Source organism: Aristolochia californica, unplaced genomic scaffold (genome assembly GCF_029961685.1).
Source record: "Aristolochia californica isolate CCGP_79_NKW_82.1479 unplaced genomic scaffold, dmAriCali1.0.hap1 SCAF_4, whole genome shotgun sequence".
Lineage (NCBI taxonomy): Eukaryota > Viridiplantae > Streptophyta > Magnoliopsida > Piperales > Aristolochiaceae > Aristolochia > Aristolochia californica.
In genome coordinates, this window is record NW_027182103.1 from 44,944,759 (window position 1) to 44,966,143 (window position 21,385).

Below are 21,385 nucleotides of genomic sequence, written 5' to 3' on the forward strand. Positions count from 1 at the left end.
ATCAGGTTGTTATATATATTGTCAGAGCTAGGTGGTTCCGGTCCACCTGGGTTAGGTTCCGTCCACTCCTGGTCCACTGATGGGTTAGGTATTTGGCTTTCCGCACTTAACAGACCGGTCTTTTGAGTTGTATTAGCTAAGAACACAAGTTAAAACATCAATTTGAATCAAGTTCCATTAAGCCAAAACTCGTCTCCACATTTTGGGAAAACGAAAAACGATCAACTTAGTTAGTCCACATTGTTTTGTTCAGTTATCAAACTTTATGAACTCAACTAAGAAATGATCTAATTATCCCCTATCCAAGTAGTTGGAGGAAAACGTTCCTACCTTCACCACTATAGGGGAGGCTTATGGTGGTAATTCGAGTTAATGGGTACAAGGGCTAAAGAATTCTAATTAAGAATTTGCCATTAGGGCATGAAACTTTAAGCATTGGACCACAAAAGAGCAATGAGGTAGGATGAGGCTTACCATACTTTCAATTGAGACCAAGCCCCGAGGGTTTGTTTGGAACCCACATAAAAGAAAATAAAATAAAAGAAAAGGAAAAAAGAAAGTTATTTTATGTTATCTTGTGATGGAATTTTGGGAGAAAATTGAAAAAATATTTGAATAATCAAATTTTCAAATATTACTATTTTTATTTTATTTTTTATTTTCCACGTGTTTTTATTTTATTTTTTATTTTCAAAACTGACGGACCCTCACCACTTGGTCTCCTACCTCCTGAACTAATAACTATGGGGTAAATCTTTTGTTTCGGCTACGTCTCAGGTTTCTTCTAGGCAACTCCAGGCAGCCACATTTCATTGAAACGGTGCAGCGAGCAATAGAGTAGAATTCGCGGACATGGAGAGACTGCAGAGGATTTTCTCTGGCGCCGGTGGAATGGGACACCCTCCTCCGGATTCTCCACTTCTCGATTCCTCCGAGCAGGTTTACATCTCCTCGCTTGCTCTCCTCAAGATGCTGAAGCACGGTACTTTCCCTCTCCCTCTCTTCATCTTTAACTTAGTTCGTCTCTTTATTTTTGCGTATAGTTTGATAAATTGGTGTTATTCTGAATTGTTTTGTGGACCTGGATCCGTTTGAATCATGCTTTGTGCTCGGTCATCTTACTCGAAAATAAGGATTATGGTGAAACAGGGAGGGCTGGAGTTCCTATGGAGGTTATGGGTTTGATGCTCGGGGAGTTTGTGGACGAGTATACCGTTCGCGTCGTTGATGTTTTCGCCATGCCGCAGAGTGGGACGGGCGTTAGCGTTGAAGCCGTCGATCATGTATTTCAGACTAACATGCTTGATATGCTCAAGCAGACTGGCAGGTAATCTCTTAATCGTTTTCACCCTCTTTCATTTGACTTTTGTTTTAGAACATGGAACAATTTAGAGAATGGTATCAGGTATTATTCTAGGGTTAGGGCAGCCATTGGATTTTTGGCTTGACGCTGATCTTAGTTTTAGGTTTTGGTGTTAAGTGAGAGTTGATCTTTGACTACTAAAGCTATTTTTTTTTGGCAAGTGGAAGCCTCGGTTTGAGCTGTAGGGTCCTATAATACTTAAAGGGTGCCAGATGAGAATGCAACAGTCTATTATTCTTTGTTTGTACTGGATTTAGTTTTAAATTTTCAAAGAATTATGCACATTCATGAAAGTGAATGCTGTTCATATATATTCTTTTGATTTTTTGTTTCTCTCTTGATTTCGGGAAGGGAAGGGAGGTTCTTTTTCTTGTAATCATCCCAGAAGACCTCTAGATGGATTTTGAAAGGTATTTGGGCCTTGTGTGGAATGTGATAGTATCACCAGTTACAGCCAGGGTCGGGTGTTTCATCAAGACGTCTCAGATTTTATGAGGGCAAATCCCTCCCCCCAACCATATCCATCAAAATGATGTTATAGGATGCTATGCATGAGATGACAGGGCTGAAACAACCCGAGATGTATCAGAAAACTGAGATATCCACCCCTGGTTACAGTTGGGTACTTGCCAATGGGATACAATGTATAAAAGAGCTTGTGTGCCCTAACACATTAGTTCTATCCTTATGCGCATGGAGATTCTAGATTAGTCATGTATGGTTGGGTCAGAGGGATTTGATAGGAACATTGCATCGAGGGACAGAAGGTGCGGGGCAGGGGGTAATGATGTAATTTTGCTGACAATATCACAGTCAAGCATGGAGAGTCACAACTGTGATAGATATATTATAACATATTAAAAGTCCATTATCTCGTCATATGTATATCCAGTTAATGAATGTCCAAGTTGTAGCTGAAGGTGCCCAGAATCCGCGAAAGTCCTACAGTAGCCTGCTGCTTAAGATGTGTTTATTATAAACTGTTTGAATCTTGTCCTGCTCCTTCACATGCCTTTTAAGTAATTCCATATTTTCACATAAAAAAGTTCTGTTGTTAGTTAGTTCATTAGAATTGTGAGGATTGATTATCGCATGCATTAAAAGCTGTTCATCAGCACTAAAATATGTTCAAAAGAGTACTTTTACCATTCTTAAGTGCAATTATGAACAGCCAAACAGGTACTTTTGTCATTTTATGTCACCAAAAAAAAAAAAACATAGAAAAAGGCCACTTGGAAGTTGCTTGATCTTGCATGACATAGGTACTTTTTTCATTTGCATTCCAGTATGAAATTGGTGGGTATTTGCACTATCTTTGTTATTTTAAGTTTTCTTTAAAGGGAACTATGAGAAAAAGGGTGAAAAGGGTATTTTTATTTTATATCGCATGTACCAAAAAATAGGTTAATGATGCCATTCTTGTCATTTTATTTGAGAGATGAAAAAAGGAGGTCACATGAGAGATGAAAAAAATAGGTCACAAGTTTTCTCTCTCTCTCTCTCTCTCTCTCCCTCTCTTATTCTTCAATATGTACTAAACTATAATCTTCATTGCTTACGGATTCTATTTCTGAGTCTGTGTTTCTTTGGTCATAATCATTAAATCTAATATTGACATTCCCTTGTTTGTCAGTATACATAATACTACTTTCAGGATTCAAAATACTTTTTTCCCTGAATCTTAAATTCCATTCTAATCCCGCTAGGTCTTCAGGAGAAAATTTGATGGGTTTTAAGAGTTTTATTCCTTTATTTCCTATGAGATTTACTACATCTATTTTTACTTTAAACTTTGTTGTACTAGTATAAGTACATCTTCCTAGGAATCTGATACATACTAGTAAATTATCTCCTATAAAAGAATCATATCCTTTTGTTCGAATTCCTATTTCAATATATTTCTTGAAATCTGGAAGGCTGATAAGGAAATCTGGTGAGCAGTAAAAAATTCCTCCATTCTGCTTCATATCTATTTCAGTGATTCCTAACATAGCCTTCTTTGGATCAGACCATCAGTCATCATATATGCTAAGTAAAGTTTTTGTCCCTAAATGTTTTCTTCCTAATCCTTCAATTCCTATAATAATAAGTCCTAAATGAATCAATTTGTCTATATTTTTTAATTCCTTAAAAGCCTGTTCTGCTATCAAGTTAAAATTTACAGAATCTTGACCTGTACAACTAACTTGAACTTCTCTATGATGTCTAAATAATCCCTTGTTTAGAGTAAAAGGTCCAGTTTTATATAGCTGTCTTGGATTTAACAGGTTTAACTGGTTATTACTAAAGAGAGTAATATCTTGGTCAATGTCTATAATTTCATCTAACTGGATATCTCTTTGGTCTGTACTGTTTCGTCCAGTAATTCTTTCTAGGAAAGTTCTATGTTGGGATGAATTACCTACTTCTGTGATGGTTCTGCTACTTCCGTGTAGAAGAGCCATTTTGCTTTAGGTTTTACGGTTTTTTCTTCTTTATATCCTATCAATTTCTTTCTCTAAATCTGGATAGTTATCAGGTCTTTTAGTTTTTATGAAATCAAGGTGATCTATTATTTGATCTAGTTTTTGTTGTCTTTTCTTTTCTAGGTTCAAAATGTTTCTTATTGTCTGGTCTAAATTATTTTGTCTAGTCTGGAAGTGTTGGGCAAAATTTATTATAAGAACTACAATTATGTTTAACTGAGGGTTGTTACTATGAAACTGATGTTCTTCAGAATTGAAATTGCAAACTATTTTATGTGGTCCTATAAATTTAGTTTCTGTTTTATTAGGAATTCTGAGATCTAAATATTCTAAATTTTTAAAAGTTTCCGTTGCTAATCTGGTTCTGATACCCAAAATCTTTGTGGGGTCTACTTTTAAAGCTAAGCAGTGAAACTTTTTAGAGTTAAAAGTACGGCAACGTTGTGACAATCAGTAGTGACTCTTGTCTTTCAATGCAGAGGAGTCTCTTCGAGCAGTGTTAGTGCTCTGCAGCCAGTAGTTTCCAGTCTAATATACTCTTTTTTTTTAGGAGTTGTTTGTTTTAGTATCGGGCTAGCATCTCTCTCTCTCTCTCTCTCTCTGGAATTTTGATTGAGGAATCGTGAAGAATGGAAAAAAAGAGGAAGAGAAGGCTCAAGGCTCCAAGCGTAGGGAGGGAGAAACCAACTCAAACCTCAGATATGAATGGGAAAACGTGTTACTGAATGAAGAATATGGGTTTTCAATGGAATTTTAAAATTCTTTTGAGAACATAGTTAGAGGCAAGAGCAAGGTGTTTTTTGGAAGTGGAAGGACCGAATGTTAGACACTATTGGAGAATGAGGAGTCTCTTCCCTTTCTAGAGTTCCATTGTTATTATTGGAGAACGTGTGGAATTCTCAAACTACAAAAATAAAAAGTGTGACCATTGTCGAAGTTAATGAATATTCAGGATGAGGATTTGCATTTGGCACTGTTGAAGAATGAGAAGTCTCTTCCCTTTCTAGAGTTCCATTGTTATTATTGGAGAACATGTGGAATTCTCAAACTACAAAAATAAAAAGTGTGACCATTGTCGAAGTTAATGAATATTCAGGATGAGGATTTGCATTGACTTAAAAGCTGTATTTCTTTAGTTTAAGTCTCGAGGGTATTCTTGTATTTTTTCATATTTGTGGGTTTAATAATTATCTAAAAAAAGATTCAGGGTTTAATAAAAACATAAGGGTTGACTGTTGTTCTGGTTTTTTGCTTGAGATGGAAGGCTGCGGAGCCTCTCTTCTTTTTTTCCCTTTCATCTTTTCTTCTGTCTCACCTTCTACTTGTCTTAATTTTCCTTTGTTCTTTCTATTTCCAATATTTTACATCCAAATTTGCGAACAGTAGGTTTTTTATAAATAATAATGTTTATTGCTCTGCTAAAAACTGTTTAGTTTCTCTCTCTCCGTCTCTCTGTCTCTCTCTCTCTCACACACACATTTGAGCACATTGCCAATGTAGTGGTTGAATGGCCTTTTTCTCATCATGTTTGTACAAAGCCTGATCAAGGTTAACATTTGTCTTAAAACTTCTCTTGGAGAGAAAAAAGGGGACATAGGGAGATAAGTAAACAGAAAGATAAAATGGTAATATGTATTAAGGCTGGAATGCTGTGATTATTTTAAGGTTACTAGATGCATTTAACTAATATGCTCTTTCTGTTTGCATGTGGATGAATCACACTGGGATTGTGCATCACTCAATGATTTATCCATGGTTCTTATTTTGCTGTGACATTGTGGTGTTGCAGACCAGAAATGGTGGTAGGCTGGTACCATTCCCATCCAGGTTTTGGCTGTTGGCTTTCTGGTGTGGACATAAATACTCAACAGGTTCTTTTGTCTTTCAGTTGTTCACTTACCGCTCTTTTTTCTTGCACCTTTTTGCTGTGTTTCTCTTGTGTTGAAAAAAAAATGCTTCTTCTTGGTGATGTACATAGTTCTTCTTGTGAATTCTATATGGCATTATGTACATCTAGTGAAGATGCGGCTGCTACGTTATCAATTTTTTTTTTATGTAGCATGTACTAGGGAATGAACTCATGTGTTGGTTGCTGACTACTGTTTTAAAAGAGTTTAGTTGAATCCCTGTCAGAGTTTCGAGGCCCTGAATCAGAGAGCTGTTGCAGTAGTGGTTGACCCAATCCAAAGTGTTAAAGGAAAAGTGGTGATTGATGCCTTCCGCTTGATCAACCCACAAACGATGATGCTTGGCCAAGAACCACGTCAGACCACTTCCAACCTTGGTCATCTCAATAAACCATCCATCCAGGTGAGAAAGCAGTGACTACTAATGTTGTTTGAAGAATGTCTCATCTTCTTTCACGTAATGCGATTTATGCTGAACATGTTTTATCATTTTCTTTACAGGCATTGATACACGGATTGAACCGTCATTACTACTCAATTGCTATTAACTACCGGAAGAATGAATTGGAGGAAAAAATGTTGCTAAACCTACATAAGAAAAAGTGGACGGATGGCTTGACATTACAGCGGTTTGATGTCCACTCCAAAACAAACGAACAGACTGTTCAGGTGAGTGATTTCAGGTTCATTTTTTGGATTTTTCAAATGAATCTTTAATAGAACACCACTATGAGTTTTTTTGGTGCCATCCATCACTCTGGATTTTATCTCTTCCTGCGATTTGGTGCACCTTATGAACAAGAACCACAAAGAGTGGAGGAGGTTTGAATGGTATCTTAAGTTCCAAAATGTTATAGAGAAACTTCATCGTTTTGTTCCTTTGCATTTTCTTGAAGCGAGCGTATGACAAATAGCTACAATAAATATGCAGGAGATGCTGAATTTGGCCATTAAATACAACAAGGCGGTTCAGGAGGAGGACGAGTTGCCTCCAGAAAAGCTAGCCATTGCTAACGTGGGGAGGCAAGACGCAAAGAAGCATCTGGAGGAGCATGTCTCCAATTTGATGTCATCTAACATCATTCAGACTCTGGGAACCATGCTGGATACTGTTGTGTTCTAGTCGAAGCTAAAAACTGAGGAACAATGGCTGCCGTCGGGGGGATTCACCCCATTCATACACATGTCTGGTTATCGATTCATGGGAATAGCTGTAATACTCTTGACTACAATAACGCGGCGATCATAAATTTGTCTCAGTTTGATTTTGTTGTTCAATCGTCACGTTTGATCAGAAATTTCTCGCTTGTTATACTTAGTAGGAGATAATTTCTTCTTTTCAAGTTTTTTTTTTTATCAATTTATTTTTCATCATTTTTATTGATGAACTCATTATAAAATAAAAAACAAAAAAATCCCTTTCTTGAAAACTAAAAATCAGCAATCTTGAGTCTAAGATTCGATGATTTTCCTACGGCTACAGCAAACGAGGCGAACAGAGCACAGCGTGGACGAGCAGGTCCCCTCGTTCCCTCTATAAGAATAAGATTCTCTGAAATTTGTACGCTGCGCTGACAGGGGGTGTAGAGAGAGCAGATGGTCGGACCAATCGAAGCATCTTTTCCTCTTTTATCTTTTCTCCCTTTTTTTCTTTCAGATTCTCGAGTGGAGAACATGGAAGGGATAAGAGACATCTCCACCCAGACTGCAGATTGCATCACCCACGCCTCCGCTACAAGATTCCAAAACAACTCAACTACGGTATGGGAGGACAGCGAATGGTTTAATTTCAAAGTTTTGGATACGGCCATTTAAGCACTACAGTACCAGAGTAGATACAACCCCAGAAAAGGACGAACCAAGCACAAGCGGACGGTAAATTTTCTGAGGCAACTGGATGTGATAGTACTTCCCGCAGGCCAAGCGTTTCGCCTACTGCCCTCCGTACAACAAAAAGGCCAGAGTCTGTCGATCGATCGTGTCCAGCAGCTAAAAGATGGAACATAAGAATATCTAATAACACTGGTAAAAGAAAAGGTGAAAAAGAAATAAGGCAGGAAACACCCATGGAATAAGCATCATTTGGTACCACATAAAAAGGCAACCCCCGTTGCTGCAAAAAACAGTAAAAGAAGGAAGAGATGATTCACGATCAAGCTTTTCAATAACAACAGTACCGTACCGGTGAAAAATTGACGTCTCGACTCTCAGGCCAGGCAAAATCCAAACTTGAAACATAATACCAGATATGTAAAAACGAAGACAAAATGGAATCTTGTATTGAAACAACGATTCTGTACAAGAGAAAAAAAAAAGAAAAAAAAAAGGAGAATTTCGGCGTTGAATGAGTTCCTACGAGGAGGGCATCCAACCTTTACCAATTTAAGGGTGATGCATAAATAGCCTCCAGAAAATCAACCCCAGTGACCCACAGAGGAAAACCTTCATTTTAATAAGTATCATTCCTGTGGTGATTTTTCTGCAAGAACGGATTACTCTCCTTCTGAATTCTGACCTTCTGAAGGATAGGGTACCTATAAAAGCTTCAACCTTTACTGAGAATAAGCTTATCCACTCGCCAACTGCCAGGCTCATCCATCACCTTTAACTTTCCGATTTCTCAACTTGGTGGTCCATGTCAACAGAACTCTGAGATTCAATCTCCAAGCTCCCGGCATGACTCCTCCGGTTCCTCCGATCCTGCAGGACAAATCTGATGAGTCTTCCTCATGACCTTCACTGAGAGGCCCTAATTTTGTATTATAGATGATATTGAATTTGATAAGCAAATGTTTAACTATATTATACAAGAGACCCACCTCACGAAATGGAAATTCATCAGCTTCTAGCATCCGAACTACTTGACCCATTTTAGGTCTTTTCTCTGAATCAGGATCAACACATCTAAGCGCAATTAAAAGAGCACGTTTTAGAGCCCGTGTACTTGGTTTAACTTCTAAATTTGGATCCACTACTTCCTCTGCACGCCTGGTTCCCACCATTACTTTAAGCCACTCAACGAGATTGACCTGCCAAAGTGAACAGCCTATGTAGCTTAAATACTAATTGTATTCAGTGTTGGAACTCTTGACCATTAAGAGGGAGCACAGTATCAGAAAAAAGAGTACAAGAGTCTCATTTTGATCAGTAAAAACTAGAAATTTTACGCAAATCAGCTGAAAATTATACATTAATAGACCTACCTCGTTAGTTGGTCGACCATAATCAACGGGATCTCTGCCAGTAACTGCCTCAAGCAAAAGAACGCCATAACTGTAAATGTCGCTCTTTTCATTTAGCAAACCTGTATTTGCATATTCTGGCGCTACATACCTGAAATTACACAGGGCAACCAGAACTCAACTCAAGAAAAAACATAATGATATCATAAAGATCATTACACCCATCTGAAAGGCAGCAACAAGTTGATAGGAGCATACCAAGAAATGAGAAAGAAAAATGTCGCTCATTAAGATACAATAAAGCATTACCCAAATGTTCCCATTACTCTGGTTGTGATATGGCTTTTCCCTGAACCCAGTAGTTTGGCCAAACCAAAATCAGAAACCTTGGCATTGAATTCATGATCGATCAAAATATTGCTTGACTTAATGTCCCGGTGGACAACCTTTGGTTCTATTGCCTCATGCAAATAAGCAAGCCTGCAAATCTCATTTGGGTGACATGTTACTTATTCCTTAATACTCCATACTTCATCCAGAAGCTCATAAGATGAATAGTAATATAAGACAAAAAATTAAGTTCAAACAAGGGACGAGTCTTACGCCTTAGCAGTGCTAAGCATAACTTTCATGCGAGACTCCCAACTAAGTACTCCATGTTGGCGCATGGCTCCATGAAGCCACTGTTCCAAGTTTCCATTGTTCACATACTCATAGACGAGCATCCTTTGACATCAAATCAATCATGAAGGTCAACATCCACATCATCATAATAATAGCAACAGAAACTGTAGCATTAACAGCAAATAATGACACTTACCTATGAGTTCCTTCAACACAATAACCCAAAAGTCGAACCAGGTTTTTGTGTCTCACATGGCCTATAGCTTCAACTTCCACTCTAAACTCTTTCTCTGCCTGACCTCTATAGTTTAATTCCAGACAAAAGGAAATATCACATACATCAAACGTCAAGCATAAATATTTTCAGAAGTGCCACAAACACTAAAAAGAACAGTGAGTTACACCACAAATGCAGTTCTAAAATACTTACAGATTGTTGAGCAGCTTTTTGACAGCTACCTCAGTTCCATTAATCAACCTTCCTCTGTAAACTATCCCATACCCTCCTTCCCCCAGCACATTATCTTTTGAGAAACGGTTAGTAACATATTCAAGGTCTCTTAGAGTGAACCAGTGGCCCCATCCAAGATGTGAAAACTCTGGCAGACCAATTAAAGGTGAGGCAGAAGTAAGTCCATATGACGATGATTTATTACGGAAATTAACAGTCCCTGAGCTTCCTTCTTCTCCAGAATGTGAGCTAGCAGCCTTGTCATGCACACAAGCTGAACTACATTGGCTAATATTATCAGCATCACTTGACTTGCTCATGCCCAAATGGACCAGCATTTTCTCAGAGTCTTTTTCAAAGGATTTATCATGTGCAGAAAGAACACCTTCACGGTCAAGTACATTGTGTGACAGAAACTGCCCTCCGACTCTGTCAATCCGAATCTCCTTTGAGACACTGGGAATTTGGGATAATGGGAACTTGTCAAGGGTCCTTCTTGACCTCTTTCGAAACATTGTCCACAGAGACAGGAAACCAAGAATCAAAACAATAAATACACCAACCGAGACGCCAATCAAAACCCATAATTTCAGGCCAAAAGGTGATATCCTTTTTGAAAGTTCAGCATTCAAGGAATCGGCAGAAGACATCTCTGAACCATGACAAACATGGGTTAGTGTTGAAACTTGAGAGACGAACTATATTGATCCAAAAGACTCCCCCTGATTACATTAAACATGACTCATGAACAAGCGCAAAAACATTCATCCAGAAAAGGAAAGTGGAAATAGAACAAGCAGTAAAGAGAAAAATAAACTAGATTGATGATATAGAAGAAAAGTAGGTCACACAAACTCATGGCTTTCTCTGATTCCTGTGCATGTCTTCATAGCAAACAATGCTCGTGTCCAAATAAAGTGGAATTTTACAAATAAGACGCAGTTAGAAAATGGAATTCTAATTCCAAACGAGCAAGAAACATAGAGCATTTGAATAAAAGCAGTAATTCTTACGGACTGCATTAGACGAGGAAAAACAATTCAGTGATCTTAGTAACAATTTTCACTTGGTTTAGGCCACCCGGAGCATCGGATCCATAACGAGCGTGAACCTTGACTTGTTGATAGTCATTCTAAATAGACCAACCCCAGTACATCTTCGTCTTTCTATTTTAACACATCTAAGGAATATAAAGTCATTCTACACACCCACATTGCATAATGCGACACAAGTGTGAAAACGGGGAAGAGCAACCGTGTTCGCTTCACTTGGAGTTGAGGGTCTTACACTAGCAGAACGACACAAAAATGATATACGGGCAGAAAATGTTACCTTTCTTAAGCAGAGACTTGATGCTCCTGATCTCTTGTCCGCCTCCGCAGAAAGAATTAAAATTCAAATAGATAAGGAAGAGAAAAACAGGACGGAAACAAATGCAGACAAGCCAATGGGCTCTTCCGAAAACTGATTCTCAAGCATGATCTTTTGTCGACTCAAATAAACTACTCAACCAAAACCCAAAACCCTAGGGACAGCATTGCAGAATGAATAGTTTCGAAACAGAGATTTTGCAGAAGTGGCCCAAAAAAAGTTTAAAAAGAAATTGACCCAAAAGCAAACACTAACAAAAACGGAGATCAAACCCAGTTCTTGAAATTTTGGATGGCCCAAAAAGCAAAGGTTGGTGAAATGGTTGGCAGGTTTTTTGTCGCGGAGGAGAAAGGGACCATGAAAGCTGCGCAGGAAGCTTGGTTTGTAATGGAGGAAAACCAGAGAGAGAGGAACGGGGAACAGTAAAGGTAAAGCGAGTGAGCGGAACGAGCTTGCATTTATAGCTTGAACGAAAATACAGTAAAAAATGATGAAAAATATAGAAAAGATGGGGCAAAAAATGGAATCAAGGTGTGAATGTGCGGGAAGGATTGAGGTCAACCCAGACGACAATCTCCAAATCCAACTTCATGGTAGGCAAATACGCTGTACCAAAAACATCCTCCCTTTTGAGCTCTAATTTTCCAAACTAGCCCCTTTCTAAAGAGTCTTGACTTGCTCTACCTTCTTTATTTTCACCACTGCTTTGTAAAATGCAAGATCCATACTTTAAACAAAAAAAAAAAGAAAAATCGATCATAATTTAATTTCCCCAGTTTCATCATAAAAATTAGCTTCTATCCATCCTTTACTCTTCACAGTACAACCTCTCAAGATAGCTTCAGTCTTTTTCCTCCAACGGCTCTCAGGGGTTATTCAGTCATTTCAGTTAGATGGTCGGTCATGGATCATGTCTGATAATAGATTAAATCTAGTGTTCTGCTTAACCTAAACCGGGGTCCGGTCCAAGTCACAGTGGAAACCCCGAATGGATGGCCTCTCTTCTTCTTCTTAACTAGGAACTGTGGGATGTGTTCCCTTTGGAGTGGGGGGATAAAGACTTTGATTAGAAGCATAACTTTTGCTTAAAATAATCCTCAAACGAACTCTTTCTCTCCACCTTTTCCATTAGACAAATCAACACTGTTTTCCTTCTCCCATCCTCTCATTTCATTCGTTATCACCCTGAAATTTAAAATAATTAACCAGCAAAAGCAGGAAAGTCCTATAAAAGAAAAAAAAAACGAAGTTTTCTTTGCTCTGTTAGTTTATATTTTATACAAATGGGTCCTTCTTCTTCTTCGATGGAAAAGGCAAAATCAAAAAGGTCTCTGTTGACTGCTCTTAAGCAAAGGAGAAGCAAGAGGATTCTTTGGATTTACATGGAAGAAACGGAAAAGTTTTATTTAGATGAATTGAGTAGTATTAGATGTGTTGATAGTCGAGATTGCCTAGGGGAATATCTTTTCTGTAAATCTGCAGAGTTTTTTGTTGTCTTCTGCGTGTCCATGAAGCGATACCTAGATGCCTTTCACTTCAATGAAAGACCCTTCTTCTTCCTCAATAAAAACTCGCAGTCCACCCCACATCTTGCCCATCATCTCAGTTGTATTAGTTTAGTCCGTAACTGTCAAAATAATCTTTTTTCCTCTCTGGTAAGAATCACTAATGGGTAATACTTCAGATGAAGTCGCCCAAGAGAGACGACATCTAAATCTTGATTAATAACTTTGATTTTTTTCAATAGCTACAAAATGACAGAGATCAAACAGATCTGAAAACTCTCTTTACTCCGTTGAAATGATAAAAAGACTGACCAGGATGTGATCCAGCGTAAAGGGATCTTTCATTTATGAAGAAACACAGGGAGGTCGTTTTCATCAAAGGCAAATGAGAGAGCTGAGCGCGAGCCTTCCGTGACTCGCCTCTTTTCAGCTCCAACCCCCGTTTCCAAGTTGCTGTTTCTTTATCTCTGTGTCTGTAGACTGTAATGGCAACTCGTCCAGGTATTCCGTAGTCGTCAGTCTTCGCTTTCTATCCATAATCCATCCGCTTTGTGGATTTCGAAAGTCCCAACTGAAACTGCACTGTGCATCTGTCATTACTGAGCAGTGCGATTACTGTTAGTTTTTCTGAAAAAAAAATAAAAAATAGAACAGACTCACAGCACAGACCCAATGGCGCCTTTGAGATCAATAACTAAAAGAATCCGAAAATTTAAACTGACCCGCCATTGAGCTAAGCTAATCCAGTTCAATAATTTCATCTCCCACTAGGAAACATTGAAGAAGTAAGGGACAAGACAATGCAATTACACAAACGAGAAATGACATTCTTAACTTAGATATCGAGTAATGGAGACACCCCAGATGATTATTTTATCGGAACCGTGATTCTCGAACCGGGAAAGGCATCAATGAGGGGATCCGAAACTCAGGCGAGGTGTGGTGATGTTTGACGCATCAGGGTTCGTGGCAGCAGGGGATTTGCAGTGGTTGTGAATCGTGCTCTCTTCCATTGAAGGATACGGCTGGTCTGGAATCATGAAATCCAAATTCCATGTTTGTGAAAGAGATCGATCGAGTGAAAGGGATAATGATGCCGTGAGGCGTAAAGAGTGCGGTAGGTGCATCTGGCATATCCCCATGTAGAACGGACCCAGCCATGATGAGCCCTCATTATGTGGAGATGAGATTGGTTGAGTTGTGTTTTTTGCTTGCTCAGATCAGAATTCAGACTTGGCTTATACAGCATTTGCGGGGGGTTTTCTGATCAGTCGAGTTGTCTCTCTGAATCATTTATTGTATAACCAATGTGATAACTTGTCTTTTATAATTAGCAAGGCATGGTCTTCTGAATGTTCTGAAGAGCAAGATTTGGGACAAGAGAGATTATTCTCAAACGAGGAATCCTAAGAAGAGAGCTACCAAATATTCCAATGCACGAAAAGAAAGAAAAAACCCCATGAAAATGAAAGAATCTTCCTGAAAGCGTGTATCAGAAAATTACAAAAAGACAAAGAAATACAGAGATACAGAGCTCGTTATTAGCTTGCCTTGTTTTGTTTTCATGTTCAAGCTCTTGATCAAAACGATAAACAAAGGGTTAGAGTAGCAGAGTAGGCTAACGTAGGAAGACGTTAACGCTGGCGGCTGGACCATTAACGATATTCTATAAGCATTAAACATTCTTTTGCAGCTGAAACTGCGAGCAATCTCATGTGGAGGCCACATATTTGTCAAAATGTGTGTACGAAGTCGCAGAGAATGGGAATGCCGACAACAGAGAGAGAGAGAGAGAGAGAGGAGGAAATGTTAAATCGTTTTCTTTTCAGTTTTCTAATGGAGGAGTCAGGAGGCACTTCGTAGTTTGTTTGGTGTGTTTTCAGTTTCAGGCGTTTAAGAAGACAAGCACAGTTTGCCAGCGAAGTTGATGTAGCTGGCATGAGCAGATCCCTGTCTTACTCCTGGTAGAGCAAGGAGAAGAGAAGTGAGTGAAAGTGAATTCAATGGCTGTGGGAAAGTAAATTCGTCAGGTAATTCACTTTCACCCTCAACTTTGTTTCTGTGTACGGGCCTGACCCATAGAACTTCGATAAGGTCTTTGTCGCACACGCCAACATGGGCCCGATATGGGCCTCTTCATTCTTAAGGCCTATTAGCCTTTTCGAATGAACAGTAGACAGACAATTAATTGACCCCACTGTGTTGATAAAGCGAAACCGCTCGATCTTCATCCATAGGATCCCATCCGGTGGGAAGGTGGGTCCTACTCTACTACCAATAAGAACGGTCTATGTGAGAGGTATCAACGTATTCGGCTTAATATTCGAGCTGCGTCACATCAATTGTAGGTATTAATTCCATCTGTTTACCAATTTAATTATTAATTATTAAATAAATTAATTATATATTGGCTTTTTAAAAATATTTTATAATATTTTTTAGTCATTTTTATACACTATAGTAATATTTTATAAATATTTTTGTAAATTCTATTTATCTGATTATCCATTTTACAAATAAACAAGGGTATAACGACAATAAATATTTAAAATGACTGACGGGGCACCAAACCAGATTCTGATCCTTGCTTTCTCCTCCGATTTCAAATTGAACGAGAACCGAGAGAAACTAGCCGGCAAACGATCACAGGATTTTAAATTGTAGAAACAGGTCTTTTCTTCCCACCACCGCGCTTTGATTTCGACCCATAGAAACAGTGGGGAAAAGAGGCGCAGATTGTGAAAAAAATAATACCATCATCATGATTATAACCAGCAATTCCACACTCGAATTCCAGGACATACACTTTTTTTCCCCCCCCTTCTCTACACCTTTTCTCTTTTTTCACCTGCTCTTGCGTGCATCTTCCAAATCCTAAACTCCTCTCTCAAGTTTTCCCATATTCCTTCTCTCTCTCCGACACAAGAAAGCTACGATTCTTCGGCTGAAACAGATAAAGAACGTCTATCTTCCTTTTTCAACAACCTATAATGCTTCTGCCCTTTGAAAAAACACTCCTCGGTATTCTGAATAAAGACTAGAACAAGGAGAAAAGGTAGAGGTTGATTGGGACAAGTAGGGGGTCTGAGAGATGGGTGCTAGAGTTCTTCTGGGACTTATCTTCCTCCTCTGTGTTTTATTCTCTTCAGGTGACTAGCTTGTTCGTTTTCATTTTTGTTTTACTGCTAGTTCGAGAACTACTTTTTTTTTCGTTATTTGGAGCTTCCGGGTATCCAGCTTCAGCAATCTGGATACAAGTATGTTCCACTGCAGCGTTCTGTTTCTCCTTCTTAAGTTACGGGTTGTCAATTGTCATCGAATGAATTTCGAGTTCTGTTTGTTTTCGTTCTGTTTTTTGGGTAGTACTCGGGTGAGTGTTTAAATATGGGCATGTTAATTAAATTTTATTTTCTTGTTTCGTAAGTCTTCCTGCCTGGATTTATTAACACTTTCCAGCAATGATTTATTTTAATATTTTCAAGTTTTTTCTTATTTATGGTTTTCTTTGGTTCTTCATGGACTGCAGAGAGGGACTTTGGAAATTTGCATGATAATTTGGATACAATATTTGATTTTTTATTTTCATCAGTATGTTATGATTTGCCTAATACCCTGGCTCAAGTTTGTTTTTCCTAGTATCGACCTTTCTCTAGTGCTTGAAGAATGATCTTATGAGGAAATTGAGACTCTTTTCTCTGATCAAGAATCATTCGTTCAAAATCCTGAAAGATGGAGCTTCGTTGCTGACAATCTACTTAATGTTCAGAGTGGCAATTTCAGCTCGATATCCTGCAGAGTTTTTCCCGTCAAGCTTATGTTTGCAATTTGGTTATTCGACTTGCAGGAACACTGGTTGAAGAACAGTTATTCCCACATTCTCGAAAGCAACTTTTAGGTCTTCAAGTGGAATCGATGGATGCCACCACTCAGTTTGATGTTGTCACTCCAATGACAACAGTTCCTGTTGTAAACCCCACTACTCCAGGAACAACTCCTCCTGTAAACCCCACTACTCCAGGAACTCCAGGAACAACAACTCCTGCTGTAAACCCAACAACTCCTGCTGTAAACCCAACTACTCCAGGAACAACAACTCCTGCTGTGAACCCAATTGCAACGCCTGCAACACCGGTTACAACTCCGACAGCAACTCCAACAGCTCCGACTACTACAACCCCTATATCGTCAGGTGGGCAGAGCTGGTGCATTGCGAGCCAAAGCGCCTCACAAACAGCTTTACAGGTAGCCTTGGACTATGCTTGCGGCTTTGGAGGAGCGGACTGTACGGCAATTCAAAACGGTGGAAGCTGTTACAACCCCAGTACAGTTCGTGATCATGCATCCTATGCATTCAATGACTATTACCAGAAGAACCCAGTTCCAACAAGTTGCAGTTTTGGAGGAACTGCTGTTATCACTAATATTGACCCAAGTAAGCAGGTTGCATTTGATACTAGAATTTAAGCACATAAGTGGTCCTTCCTGATTCAATGCTGGGTTTCGATAGTGGCAGATTTACACCACCATGGATTCTCTAGTTCATTTCAGCTTCTTTCAACTGATTACTGATTAGTCAGATTTCATTGAAAAGTAAAAACTGTTTGGAAAGCCACCTATAATCATTAACACCGTTTTTTGTGTAATTTGCAGGCAATGGAGGATGTCAGTATGCGTCGACTAGGTAATCCTTTCATCGTTTCCATCTTTTTCTCCTCTGTTCTCCAAATCTTCCTCTGCAATCGCAGCAAACGTGCGTTAACGGAGTAAAATTTCTGTACATATTGGTATATTTGCAGCACCAGTTCATCGATCCTAAACACAACCAACCCAACAGGAGCAACAGTTTTCGGATCAGTACCTGAACCAACAGGGGGTACCAGCATGGCGGCCTTGTTGTCTCTAAACTTGTGTCTTCTCTTCACCCTGACATGCCTCGCAATGACCCCCGTAGCCTTGAAGCTCCTCTGAAATTAGAAACATACGCGCCCCGCCAAGTGAGGCAAGCTGCTCAATTGCCCGCAGACGGATGGGCTTGACACTGTACGAAGAAGGCCTTGAATCGACCGAGGTACATGTTGTAAAGGAGTCTTTTTTCACAGCATCAAATCACTCGAATCGACCAGGGGTCCCTGTTGGTCGATCCCTCCGGCGACCCTTGCACCAGTAGGCATTCAAATCAACCAATCTTCTTTGTAGTGTTAAAAATAATATATATGGCAGCCCGTATGGCTTTAGAAGACAGGACCACTTTTTGTTGTGCATATAGAGTTCCTGCCCAAGTTTCTACTGTAGTGCTTTCTCTGTAGTTCATAAATTAATAACAGCATCATATTTTGTTAAGAGATTTGATCGAATTTGTCATAAGATCAGAAGAAACACAAATATATTTTTTACAGAAAAGTTCTTAATAAGGTATTTAGGTTCCACACATTTATTTACATCACAGGCTTGATCCCTTGGTCAAGTTCATACATGTAAGCCGTACTTAACATAGCCACACACTTCATAAAAAAACACAAACATACCCACATACTTCACTGATATCCTTTTCCTAGGTGTACCGACCAGTAGGAGAGAAACCGGGGTTCCAGTTTATCAATCCAGTTTATTCAAAACTATCCTGGGTGATGCAGGGACTGGTACTGATTAGAATAGCAGCAAACTTGTCGCAAGAGTGATGCATATAATGGCTAGTGTGGCAACGAAGGATCCTTGATCAAATGCTTTCTGCAAGCTTCCAGCTCTGTAAAAGTGATGCAAGGCCAAATAGGCAGCTATGGCCAAGGAAATTATTGCACCAGCTTGTGTTCCCCTGCACAAGAAAACATGCACAATAAGATTTTGTGGCATATGTAAACATACTCGAGGAAGGGGTAGAGAGAGAGAGAGAGAGAGATCTGGGTATTGGTTAATCTTTTACTTAGCCTTAATGCTACAGCATGCAGGCAACCACTTGCCTTAAGGTCATAGCTTGATGGGGAGCAACAATAAGAAGCAGCAATGTCCAGAATGGTAGCTCTAATTCACCTAGAAAGCAAAGATTTGTGTTATTTGTCACTGTCATCTCCTCTAAACATGCAAAACTGAGTAAGAAGCAAGCTCTAAATAAAACTGAAGGGAGACTTTATGAATCAAAACACAAGAATCAATAGATGGAAGCACATTTGAACAATTTAATTGCATTATTCACCGGGAATAAAGTAGAAGAGGCGAACGAGAAGCCCCAAAAACGCAGCCCAAGCCCCATATTCACTCCTGAGATTACAAAAGATTGAAGTCAACCATTGGCAATAAGGCATTTTCGAACTAACAGACGTTATAGAGCATTCTACAAATGAGTTCTCCTTGAACAGATGGATATAAGGCTAGATGAGCTTACTGGATCCAGGAGATGACACTACCAGGTGCTTGGAGAGCGACTAGTGGAACAAGAAAAGATTTATGGATGGCCGTGCCCTTTACCAGCATTAACAACCTAAGGAGCAAAAAATTAGATGATCTAGCAGGTCATAGGACTAAGAGAAAAGACCAGAAAAGACAAGAGTAATACAGATAAATTTAAGTTTTTAAGTACATAAATCTTGGTGATGGCTTACTCAGCCTTTACACACATACGTGAAGAGAAGATAGAACACAAAGATCACCTCTATATGCTATGATTCTTGCAAAAACATTTTGCCAATACCATATTATCTGGAAAAAAACAAATCGATAGATCTACCGGTAAATTCTGAAACTTGCAACTTGATTTATCTGGAGTTTTTACAAACTGAATGTTGCTGTCTGAATATATAGATCAAAAGCCTCAAAATTTCGAGCAGTACAAACAAAGTGGAAACTGTCGTGTGAAACATTACGGTATCTGTGTCTCAGCAAATTGTAAACTGCCCTCTGTATTTAATTTATAAGGATCGGAGAGCACAACAAGCAAATAATTGGAGTGACTCGATTATCTGTTACCCAGATCCTCTTCGTATAGGAATTCAAAAAAAGATAGCAAATCCTTCTTGATCAAATGGCCTCGGACAGATAGAAATAAATAGTCCGCAATGAAATGTTCGATTGAAAACTGGAGTGGCTATTTTTTTCCAATTGGATAGAGAATAAGATTGGCCTCAGTTCCTTAAACACCACAACTCGCTTCCTGCTTAAACGGCGGGATTGTAAAGAATCTCAGTGATAGGTATGTTACATCCATGTCCTGATGATAGACCGTCATTTTTCTTCTACCAAGCAGTAAACAACACGATCTAGCCGGCCATTCCTGACCCGTGCTGGGATAGAGACTAGGAAGTAAGAATACCTATTTCAAGAAAGGTAAAACCCTCGACTAAAGATTTCTTCTTTGGTATTTAGAAAACGAAAAAGTTCTGACTGTGACTTCTGATTACCAAAATCCACTTATTTGAAGTAAAAAGTCCCAAAAATATGCAGACATAAGACTATTAAGCAATAATTAGAAGAAATTATACCCTGATGTAACTGTGCATACCCATTGAAGGGTTTCTGGTCTGATGGCTGCAGAATAACAAACAAGACCACTGCATCGCCGAGCCTTCTTCCGGGAGTAATGGGTAGGGGAGACCCTGAAAGGATTTCATTGCACCAGAAAAAATAACTAATTCCAACTGCCTATTAAATTTAATCGGCAGCTAATCGGCATATGAGAGTGGTTATTATACCTGACGGACAGACCCGACTGGCTCTTCAAGTCGAAACCGTTTTGGACGAGGAATCTAACCGGTCTTGGACTTGATAAAGGACGAAAAGGAGAGGAAGGGTGACAGGAAGGAAACTGTGGCGGCTGAAAAGGTGACAGAAGAGACATTTTCTGCGCAGATCTCAGCTGCTGCTAATTCTGCTGTAATTAACTGTGCAGTGGAGACCGAGAGTGAAAGAGCATAAAAAGACTGTGACTCGGGAGAGGCGATGACTCACTTGGGATTTTCCTTATGGACACCACGGATAGGACCTTCACGTGCGTGACACATGCCCGTGAAGTAATTTTTTCCTTGCTAAATCATTATACGTTTCTTTTGGATTTTGGCGGGTTGTGTTTATTAATATTATTAAAACCGAACCGGCCAAGATGGCCGGTTTTATCTAATTCGGTTAGATCATTAGATCAGGTTCAACCACATATTGAACCAAAGTAACATGCTATAATTATTTCGTATTTTTTATTAAATTTTTAGCATAATACAATCCAGCCTCTGCGCCGTTGTCGGGAATCCAACTCGCGACGTGAGAGCCTGCTCTGATACCAAATATTAAACACCTAGCCAATACTACCCAAAAGACTGGCCTGTCAGGATTAAAAATCATAAGTACTTAACTTAGGACTATAACACATATAAACTGATAGATTCATCCAACTTTAAGTTAAAATCTAACTTTTACCTAAATAAAAACCCAATTAAACTTCTCAATTTGGTCTTATTTTGATAAGATTAATGTATATGTTACACATAATTTTTCACAAATTAGTGTTACTAACGGGGCTTATAAACTTAGGCA

General features: G+C 39.0%; 4 protein-coding genes across 4 annotated transcripts; 2 read left to right on the forward strand and 2 right to left on the reverse strand.

Moving 5' to 3' along the window:
* The first annotated feature begins 768 nt into the window (after nucleotides 1-768).
* On the forward strand, nucleotides 769-7,013 carry LOC137962543 (26S proteasome non-ATPase regulatory subunit 14 homolog). Its single transcript, XM_068809461.1, has 6 exons — nucleotides 769-982; nucleotides 1,150-1,327; nucleotides 5,618-5,699; nucleotides 5,962-6,138; nucleotides 6,237-6,404; nucleotides 6,667-7,013. The coding sequence occupies exons 1-6, from the start codon at nucleotides 853-855 to the stop codon at nucleotides 6,856-6,858; spliced, it is 927 nt and encodes a 308-aa protein (XP_068665562.1). The 5' UTR covers nucleotides 769-852; the 3' UTR covers nucleotides 6,859-7,013.
* Nucleotides 7,014-7,982: 969 nt separating this feature from the next.
* Nucleotides 7,983-11,937, reverse strand: LOC137962346 (probable receptor-like protein kinase At2g42960). Its single transcript, XM_068809157.1, has 8 exons — nucleotides 11,325-11,937; nucleotides 9,972-10,644; nucleotides 9,738-9,842; nucleotides 9,521-9,643; nucleotides 9,227-9,397; nucleotides 8,939-9,068; nucleotides 8,555-8,764; nucleotides 7,983-8,435 (listed from the first exon to the last, which is right to left on the reverse strand). The coding sequence occupies exons 2-8, from the start codon at nucleotides 10,640-10,642 to the stop codon at nucleotides 8,340-8,342; spliced, it is 1,506 nt and encodes a 501-aa protein (XP_068665258.1). The 5' UTR covers nucleotides 10,643-10,644; nucleotides 11,325-11,937; the 3' UTR covers nucleotides 7,983-8,339.
* Nucleotides 11,938-15,704: 3,767 nt separating this feature from the next.
* On the forward strand, nucleotides 15,705-18,248 carry LOC137963790 (glucan endo-1,3-beta-glucosidase 12-like). Its single transcript, XM_068810993.1, has 4 exons — nucleotides 15,705-16,017; nucleotides 16,713-17,300; nucleotides 17,519-17,549; nucleotides 17,665-18,248. Exons 1-4 carry the CDS (start codon nucleotides 15,960-15,962, stop codon nucleotides 17,834-17,836), a joined length of 849 nt encoding a protein of 282 aa, XP_068667094.1. The 5' UTR covers nucleotides 15,705-15,959; the 3' UTR covers nucleotides 17,837-18,248.
* LOC137963791 (cold-regulated 413 inner membrane protein 1, chloroplastic-like) lies at nucleotides 18,238-20,796 on the reverse strand. Its single transcript, XM_068810994.1, has 6 exons — nucleotides 20,551-20,796; nucleotides 20,341-20,454; nucleotides 19,248-19,343; nucleotides 19,059-19,123; nucleotides 18,826-18,895; nucleotides 18,238-18,680 (listed from the first exon to the last, which is right to left on the reverse strand). Exons 1-6 carry the CDS (start codon nucleotides 20,694-20,696, stop codon nucleotides 18,515-18,517), a joined length of 657 nt encoding a protein of 218 aa, XP_068667095.1. The 5' UTR covers nucleotides 20,697-20,796; the 3' UTR covers nucleotides 18,238-18,514.
* Between the last annotated feature and the right edge of the window lie 589 nt (nucleotides 20,797-21,385).